We start from the raw sequence: 9,596 nt of genomic DNA, 5'->3' as shown, positions 1-9,596 counted from the left end.
GTCGTCCATGCCTTACGCCGCCCTTGGTCATAGAAATGATGTAATTTGAATATAAATTATTTATAAATACGTACGTCAAGTTATATTTTTATTACTACGCAAAATATATTTAAGAGTTTACGACCACTGTGCCGGGTGAGACGTTGTTGAAACAAAAATGTTATGCATTCCATCACGTACATAAACAGTGTCGTAATTCGCCAAGTGCAAATCAGCATATTCGTAAAATTTTTGTTTATTTTGAACAATCCGGATAATCGAAAATCCGGATAATGGAGGTCCGGATAATGGAGGTTCTACTGTAATTCCTGCACTTGTTAAGCAGAGAAGAGGCGATTGTTATACCTGTCAGCTACGGGAAACACGATCCTTGCAGTGGCCGGATACAGAGAAACGATCCTTGCACTTGCCGACACGGAGAGTGATGTAAGAACAAAGCAATCCTCATCAATTGCTTTGTTTTGGGGTTTTGTTCATTTTTCGCGCCTATTTTCCGTTAGGCTCACGCAATGCTGTTATTGTTTATGACCCTTAGCTCTAAGTTTCATTAGCACGCTCAGTCGCATCATAGAGAACGTGTGAGGGTCGTAAAAGCGCGTCGAAATTACGACTAATTACGAGTCTTTTACGTCGGAAAGTTTCGAGGATAGAATCGGGTCAAGAGGGTGTGTTAATGACAAAACCCAGATGGGACGAAAACTTTTTCGAACTGTAAAACAAACGCGGCGCGATGATAAACAACAGGAGGGAATGTCGACAGAGAGAAAGATCTTTGTCGAGATACTCGCAAACATTAAAAGCCCCTGTCATCACCTCTCCGAACTTTTCCCGACTTGGATCGGTCTCAAGTTTTGCCTAGAAACAAAAGAATGACCAATCGGAGTAAGGGAGAGTGTGAATGTTACCAATCAAAAGGGTGAGATTCGGGGAAAATCTTATAAAATCCCCGAATTTAAAGGACAGGAGAGAGATTCTCAAGCTGCTTCTCTCCGAGCCGATTCTCTCCAAGACGCCAGGTCCTCAGCACACGGACATCCATACTCAAGAGAGATTTTCAGCCGCTTCTCTCAGGGAGATTCTCAGTTGCTTCTCTTCGAAGAAGAGATTTTCAGCGGATTGACAGCCGATTCTCAGCCGTGCACCGGACCCAAGTATCCAGAACGCCACATCATCCGAGCTCTGTCGCATCCCTGGACGCAAGAACTCCATCAACACATGCAAGAACTCCAGTCTCTACCTCATTCAAGCCCCGGGCATATAAAAAGCGGAACACCGGACGGCTTGTTACTCTTTGTCATTCCTATTGTGCAAGTTAATCTAATGTCAAAATAAACGGTTTTCGTGTAAGACACTTGTCATCTCTGTCTCCTACCGCCACCACCCACATACGATTTCGCCCCTAGGTTTTCCTGACGCGCAATTAACGTATTGCCCCAAAAATCGGCGAACTTACAAACGGGTATTGTCAATTTAACTCCACTCGAAAACCCTCAAACCATAATTTTTAAATTTAAGTGGACCTTCATTACATTATTGGATTTTTCGTCTCAAAGAACGGAAAATGGCAAAGTTTAATCAAAATCGGCCCATTAAATTTTGAGAACGAACTCGTCTCTATAGCAAAGCTATAGAACTTATATGGACAGGGGCGCCGCTAGCTGTTTGAACGCCTGTGTGCAATACTGATTATGCCGCCCGCTGTTTAACTACGACTACCTACGCTGAGCTTGCTAGAAAGGCTCTTTAGTGTTGTCTAATAAGGGTGTAAAAAAAGAAAAGAAATACTTTACAAAGAAAAACTATTTATTATTACTAAGTTATTTTTGTTTACTTAGGTGTAAAACCATATAAATATTTATCTACAGAAATTGAACTCTTCTTGCCTTTATGTTTGCGAAATCTGCTATCAATTTTCTTGTATCCAAGCTGTCTAAGATTTCATGTTCAATTGAAACTATACCTAAATTACTTGTCTTTGCTGGTGCATTGTTAATCTTAAATAGTTTTCTTTTATAATTTTTAACTTTGAAAAGGACCTTTTACCAAATGCAACTGAAACCGGCAATGTAAGTATTCTTAGTGCTATTGCTGTGTTCGGAAATGTTAAAATTAAGTCATTAGTAAAAAGATATTGTAATAGGATTTGTGGATCGTTAGACTGTTTCTGGAAAGTGCAACTTTAAAGTATTGATTTCATTAAACAAAAAATGTCTGTTTCATTATTTGAATCGTCTTTAAGCTTCAGATTTAAATCCTAACCAAGTTAAAATATCATTAATTATACGTAGATCCATGTCAGAAGAATTATTAACAAAATAATTGCAATTTGATATGCGATAGAACTGTTCGAATGCGTACAAGTACAAATTGAGAAGGAAGCTCTGTGGTGATTCCCTAATTTCGCCAGTCCTGTGAACTTCTGTCATAGAGCACGACTATGGGTACTTGGCTTTCGGGCGCCGCCGGATGGTTCAACCTGCCGACAGACGTTTCGTATTGCATCTTAATTCTGATAAATACCAATAGAGGCGCTGTTAACGCTATAATATAAATAAGAATATAGTAATTGCGCGCCGGTCAGATTTCTTTCTCTATGCGAAGACATTTCTTATGCTATAAGTAGGGTGGGTATTATAACAATGACTTTGAATATTTCGTGACCGATCGCTCGATTTTCCGCCAGCCTGGAAGTGCCGCCCGCGTGCGGCGGGCCTGTATATGGATATGGTGCGATGTTTTACGATCGCGCTAGCGACCGTAAAACATCGCATGATATCGCTTTGACGCGCGTGCTCGTGTAACGACCTTATATCTCGAAAACGAAGTTAAGGATCCCCATCTTTTATTGCATTTTTCGATTCCTCGTCGCAATTAATGGAAAATAACAAAGTTTAATCAAAATCAATCGAACAGTTTTTGAGATTCACAATTCTGTAAGAGTAGGGTTGCCACCTTTTTAAAATCGCTGACCCGGACGGCAGGTGAGGTTTGTTAGAACAGAAGTTCCTGACGCATGCGTGTATCATTTTGTAATGCGAAGATTAATTTGCAGTGCATGCTGGTTCTAAATCAGTTACTGTTAGCGACTAGGGAGACTTGGATTGGAGTAACGCAAGTGACCTAGCTCTATTGGATATTGGAGGTGTATATGATTACGAATGAACAGTACAAGCAAAAAGAAAAATAGGTCGGCAGGTTACGCACGATATCCCCGGACGGCGAGTCGGATGGTAACACTATTCTGTGCTCATTTCAATCGGATTCCCCTGCCGCCCCCCTACGCTACGCTACTCAGAACAGCACAACGTCTGGCACTCCTGCGCCTGACCAGATGTTATTCCACCGTGTCTAACGCTGCTCTTCCTGTGCTTGCCGGGAAGCCCCCCATCCTGCAGCAGATCCAGTACTGTACCGGCAGATTTCTTCTTTTCCGTGGTAAATGTATTACCATCTCGGGCAACGTGTATGACGCATCCTGTTACGAAATAAGTAGACCTTTTGCAGACCTCCCGCATCCTGCACTCAGAAGAGGTCTTGGGGCTCATGACTGTGCTACCAGCATCGAAGTTTTTACCGATGGCTCCAAGACTGCGCAAGGCACCGCAAGTGCTTTTGTTGTTTATGTCGGTAGTGAGGAATTTCATCACGACAGCTTTCCCCTGCACCCGGAGTGCTCAGTGTTTCAGGCAGAAATGTTTGCCGTCTTTAAAGCAATAGAATTCTGTAATAAAAATTTCAGCAACTACAATATTACTATTTTCACTGACAGTCAGGCCACGGTCCAAGTCTTGACTAACAAAGATACCACTCATCCCCTTGCTAGGGACACTTTGTTCTCTGCAGATCAGTCCAGTAATAATTATCATATCAAATGGATTAAGGGGCACTGCGGCACTCCAGGTAACGAACGTGCAGACTTCCTCGCAAGTGTGGCTACCTCCTTCAGGGACATCAACTCAGTGTACAGCCATTTACCGGTCTCCAGGTTAAAGCAGCTCCTCTGGCAGCAAACAATTATAGCGTGGCAACAAGAATGGGAGCGTATCCCAGAGCAGCACATTTCCCGGCAGTTCTTCCCAGATGTAGCAAGATGCCTCAGCTTGAAATGGGTCCACCCTCAACACCAGATGTCACAGCTGCTTTCAGAACATGGTAAATTCAATGTATACTTACATCGGTTTCTACACAGCGACACTGACTGCTGTCCAAACTGCTGGGGTAAGGCATTATCTTTTGTCTTGCCCACTGCTAAAGGGCATAAGGAACAAGGAACGAGCTCAAACTTTATGTGGAAGAAGATAATCTCAATTGGCCGTGTAAGCTGGAAATTTTAGTGTCGAGTAAAAAGTACTTTTCCCTTTTTCAAAAGATGGTCAAGCTTTACTTTAACAGAGCATTAATACATTGATAAACGTTTTTCCCCACTTTTATCGCTGAAAATCTTATAATATCCTTATGCCTATTGTACTGTGCATTTACTCCGTGTCTGTTACTGTACAAGGTCTGTATCATTTTCGCCTTGGTGTCCGTGTTCATGCGTGGTTTCATTTGTTTTGATCAGGCCTCTACCAATGTACTTTCATTGTGTATCTGTGTTGCACTAGCGTTGTGCAGGGACTGTATACTCTCATACTGTATATACGCGAGCTTTTTGTTTTGACTACCTTCACGCAAACTGCAATGTCTTCGGTTTCGTGATTTACCACATGACTCCTGACATCAGGATTTTATATCTATGTGTATTTTGTTTTCTTTTCTTTTACGCTCACTGTCGATTTTCCTGCTCGGCATGTCATCTCTATGTACACACTGTATATATTCATTCCGACTGTGCCTAGCGGTGTCGGGCATAATAAAGTTTATTTTGTCTGTCTGTTTGTCTGTCTACGCTACGCTACTGTCTTTAAGTCAACGACTACCACACTAGTAATTCGGTACACGGGGGAAGAAATATATGCGACGGTTTGCATATAATTTTGTACATATTCATTTCAACTTGCACAACCCGGAGAAATATTAATTAACCCCGGAGCCCGGAGATAACTCACTCAATCCCGGAGTCTCCGGGTCGAACCCGGACAGGTGGCAACCCTATGTAAGAGCCATAGGCTTCGTAAACGCTCCGCCTCAATAAAAAGTTTTTATAACAATATCTCAAACAGATGGCGTCATACGCAATTACAGTAGAGCGTCGTTTATCCGAAAGTCGGTTATCCGATAAATTCCAGTCGGCAAATTTAAATTTTCGCTAGTGCTGTGGCGCTGCAATTTTTGGCTATATCTTGGGCTACAGCAATATTGTTTTTGTTGATGTGTGTGTTTTAGCTGGCCGAACTGGCACTTTTGTGTGGTGTTTTTCTGAGGACTGTGTCATGCTGAATCGAACGTTTTTGATACTAATTTAACTTCTAAAGTAGAATTTTTTGTGTTTTTATATTTTTCAATTATTTATTTTATTTTGTTTGTAAAAAATAAAGAAATAATTTTTAACGATACAATAGCCACGATTATTATTTTAAAAAGTTTACATTAGGCTTAACATCGACGAAAATTCAACGCGAAGCGACACGTAACGAAGAAAAATTTCAACACTGGATAGGTTAATATATTTTTTCGTACACAATCGGTTATCCGAAAAATAAGTTATCCGAACAACCTCAATCCCCAATTGATTCGGATAAACGACGCTCTACTGTATATTTATTATAATTAAAAGTATACTGTACTATAAAAGTTTTAACTGCCAGGAAAGTTATGTAACTCATTGCTGGATTTTTTAAATCTAGAATTTGCCTTAGCTCATTTAAAAAACCTAAAGAATATCAAGATCTCTATTACATAAAAAAATTAGTAAGAAAATCTTTTTCATGGCTATAGAATTTTTGATGCAGTTCCGTATCCGAAACTGTACCAAAAATGGTGGAAGCATAAATACCGTCACGATCCATTATGTTGTCCTGTCGGGTCAATATGAAAAGTGAAAAGAGTTCAATGAGAACATAATGTATTAACTAGGGAAAGAGTATGGAAAAAATGCCTGACTGGGACAAATGGCCGGACTATTAACCACAATAGTACCACGTCATGCCATACGGGGGACTATCAAGTTGTAAATAAAGTTGTTAATGCAATAGAATTTGTAGACGATATTAAGCATTCAACGAACACTATAAATCTATGAAATAAGCGTAATATTATAATTACCTTTGCCCGGTCTTGATCTTCCAATTTGAAATTAAAAATTAACTGAATTAAAACAAACTTTTTTATAATACAAACTATCTTGCATATATAAATACTTACTTTGAACACGGTATCAAACATATTATAAATAAAATGACCAACAAAGCACCGATTTTCATTTTAAGCGTAGGAAAATTATTGGCTATAGCAGATGAATTGAGAAGCTTATGCGAAGATAAAATATAAAATAAAATGTTTTGGGTGTTTGCGTTTTATATACACCGCATTTATTGTAATAAACAGCGCAGCCGCATAATAAACGAAATTATATACAGTACAGCTCCCTCTAACAGAAAGCACGCTGTTTACAGAGGAAGATAGGCTTATTTTAAAGAGAAAACTTGCACATTCTATTTAGTGTTGTTACTTTTACAATCTGTGGCGTATCTACATAAAGACTAATAGGGGTCATCAAGTGCAATGGGCCCACAAAAATTGAATTATTATCATAAATTTTTAATATTTTTTCACTTATCGTACAGTAAAAAATAGTTAATATTAATAATTTTAATTTATTTTATTTTATTTATAAATTTTGTTTGTTTATACGTTTTTGTTAATAATATTCTTTTATTTCTTGTTTTTTTTTTATATACGATGTAAAGTTTGTCATTCAACACCATTTCATAAATAAATATATCTCTACTCTAATTTTGATGTTATTAAAAATGAATTTTAAACCTGTTTAAAGATTCTGAATCTAACAAAAAATGGAGTCCCATTGGAGTTCAATAAGCGTTAGGCTCCGAAAAACTTAGATCCGACCCTGCTTACAGAATACTAAAATAAACTGTGAACGTGCTGAGTGTTTAAGTAATAATAATGTTTATATATATATAAATATATATATATATATATATATAGGATATATATAAATAGGATAATATTATATAAATAGCATATATATATACATATACACTATTAAAGAAATATTTATATATATATACATATAGATATTTCTTTAATAGTCGCCCTCAAATAATAATTACATTCAATTACCAAAGTATGGAAATAATGCTCGATCTCTAATAGTAAGCATTTTAAAATAAACAGCGCATTGAATACTTGAGATTTTTAAAGTTATAGACAACGCTATTTATAAGAAAAATATGATCCAGTAGCGGATCTACTAAGAAATTAATGAAGCTTAAGCTTCTGGGCTTATAAGCCTTAGGGATTTGAAACAATTTTATTTTAATGGGTGAATTTTTCAACAGAACTGATGCCGCTTTTTAAGTGTATGTTATTAAAATAAGTCTATTTTGTTAATACAATCATAAGACATTGGGTTGAAGTACCTGTACTTTAGTATATGCACTAATATCCATTTTATATGGATGTAAGTCGTTCACAACGCAGCACACGTATTTGTAAAATCTAAGTAACTCGTACAACATGGAATTTATATAACACGGAATTATCAACAGTGTCATAGGGGGTCTACAGTATTTAGTTTTATCGGTGTCAGCGGCAATAATATTACTTTAAAACTTTGAAAATTTTAAAAGAATAAAAGATTAAGAATGTAAAATGACTCTGTCTGGTTGAAGAAATCTACATAGGTGCAGACCTACATTTAGTGATATCCTGAAACTTGAACTGTTACGGCAATCTCTTTGCAATTAGCAACAATAAAGCAATAGGGTCTTGCTTCACTTGCAAATACCGCGAGAACCATTAAATCATGCAACAGTGAACATCACTATTCTGTTGCAATATCTTATTAAATATTGCGATAAGGCTGTTGTATCTTGGCAACGAAAGGTTCAAAAATCCATCTGTCAAAACGTACAATATGAGTAAATTCTGACGAACCCAGTGAGCCCATACATCTGGAAATTCGGTTTCTGCAAATTCTGGAGAACATTTCAAAATTTGATCAAATATAGGAACATTTTGGGGCAGCGCTGTGATCGTGCCATGGCGTAACAGGGTAGCGCTCTGGTACTTCTTTAAGCATGTCGAAGCGCTTGTACTTAGTGAATATCTAAGTTGGAATTTAGACTATATACTTTGGCCAAAAACGGAGAAATTTACTTTTGCACAGTTTTTTTTTGCGTTGATAACGTATATATAGGTCATTCTTGGCACACTTAAAGTCATTTTGCAGACATTACGCCATAGAGTTGTGCTTTACCCGTACAAAACTCCACAAAGACGGTAGCGATTCAAACTCGGTCCGCCGATTACTGCCTGGCACTGCAGTTGGTGATCGGTTAACGAACATAATCTGTTCCAAGACTTTGTTCGCTATCCGAATTGTTCGTTAACCGATTATCGATTTACCATAGGTTTTTATGGGAATTTGATTAATTCGTTCTGGAGACTCCGAATAATAAAAAATGTATACTTTCTTACTACGATTATTTATATGTAATATTAGCGAAGTTGAGGCCGAAGTTTTAAACGCGAAAATGTGTACGTCGAACGTTCAGCGCCGCTTTCCTGTAAGCCTAGAAGTTTGACAATGGTGTTTGGATAGTCAGTGGAATCATGCTCGACATCCCAAACACCATTGTCAAACTTCTACGCTTACAGGGAAGCGGCGCTGAACATCCGACGTACACGTTTTCGCGTTTAAAACTTCGGTCTCAACCGCGCTAATAAAAATACATATACAGTAGAGCGTCGATTTTCCGAATTAATTGGGGACTGGGGTTGTTCGTATAACTGATATTTCGGATAACCGATTTATGTACGAAAAATAGTTTAACGTATCCAATGTTGAAATTTTTCTCTGTTGCGTGTCGCTTCGCGTTGAATTTTCGTCGATGTTAAGCCTAACGATGACTATTGTATCGTTAAAAACTATTTTTTTATTTTGTACAAACAAAATAAATATATTGAAAAATATAAAAACAATAAAAAATTATACTTCAGAAGTTAATTTAGTATCAAAAACGTAAAATATTTGAGTAGCCCAAGGCATAGTCAAAGATTGCAGCGCCACAGCACTGGTGAAAATTTAAATTTGCCGAGTGGAATTCTTTCGGATGATTGACTTTCGGAAAATCGACGCTCTACTGTATACACAGTCTTGCATTTTTATTAGTCATGTTTTTTCCGTTTTTCCGTTTGTGGGAATTAAAGAATCTGTCTAATGTCGATTGCTTTTCTCTCTTCTTTAGGATTTTTCAGAAGTAATTAATAGCATTGTAATTGTAGAGATCCCTAAGCCTATTAATCTCAACCTGGTTTGCATGCCATTTGGATGGTTTGGAAGTGGGAGAATGTCAGACCGTTGTTCTGACATCCTCCCACTTCAAAATATGTTTAATAGCAGATATTGGCATTAATCCTCTTTTTCAGAAGAAAACATATCTCGCCAAGTTTCTTGGTGTTCTTCATTCAAG

General features: G+C 37.7%; 1 protein-coding gene across 1 annotated transcript in view; it reads right to left on the bottom strand.

The window, feature by feature from the left end:
• The window catches only part of LOC111616488, a 20,348-nt gene extending 13,911 nt beyond the window's left edge, over positions 1-6,437 (bottom strand). The window contains exons 1-2 of the mRNA XM_023357891.1: positions 6,304-6,437; positions 6,205-6,221 (exon numbers count right to left, since the gene is read on the bottom strand). Coding sequence (XP_023213659.1) covers positions 6,205-6,221; positions 6,304-6,362 — 76 coding nt within the window. The 5' untranslated portion in view covers positions 6,363-6,437. The remainder of the gene's footprint in view (positions 1-6,204; positions 6,222-6,303) is intronic.
• Between the last annotated feature and the right edge of the window lie 3,159 nt (positions 6,438-9,596).

Source organism: Centruroides sculpturatus, unplaced genomic scaffold (genome assembly GCF_000671375.1).
Source record: "Centruroides sculpturatus isolate CEXI.00-Female unplaced genomic scaffold, Cexi_2.0 scaffold2422, whole genome shotgun sequence".
NCBI classification, from domain to species: Eukaryota; Metazoa; Arthropoda; class Arachnida; order Scorpiones; family Buthidae; genus Centruroides; species Centruroides sculpturatus.
This window is presented reverse-complemented; position numbering and strand designations above follow the sequence as displayed.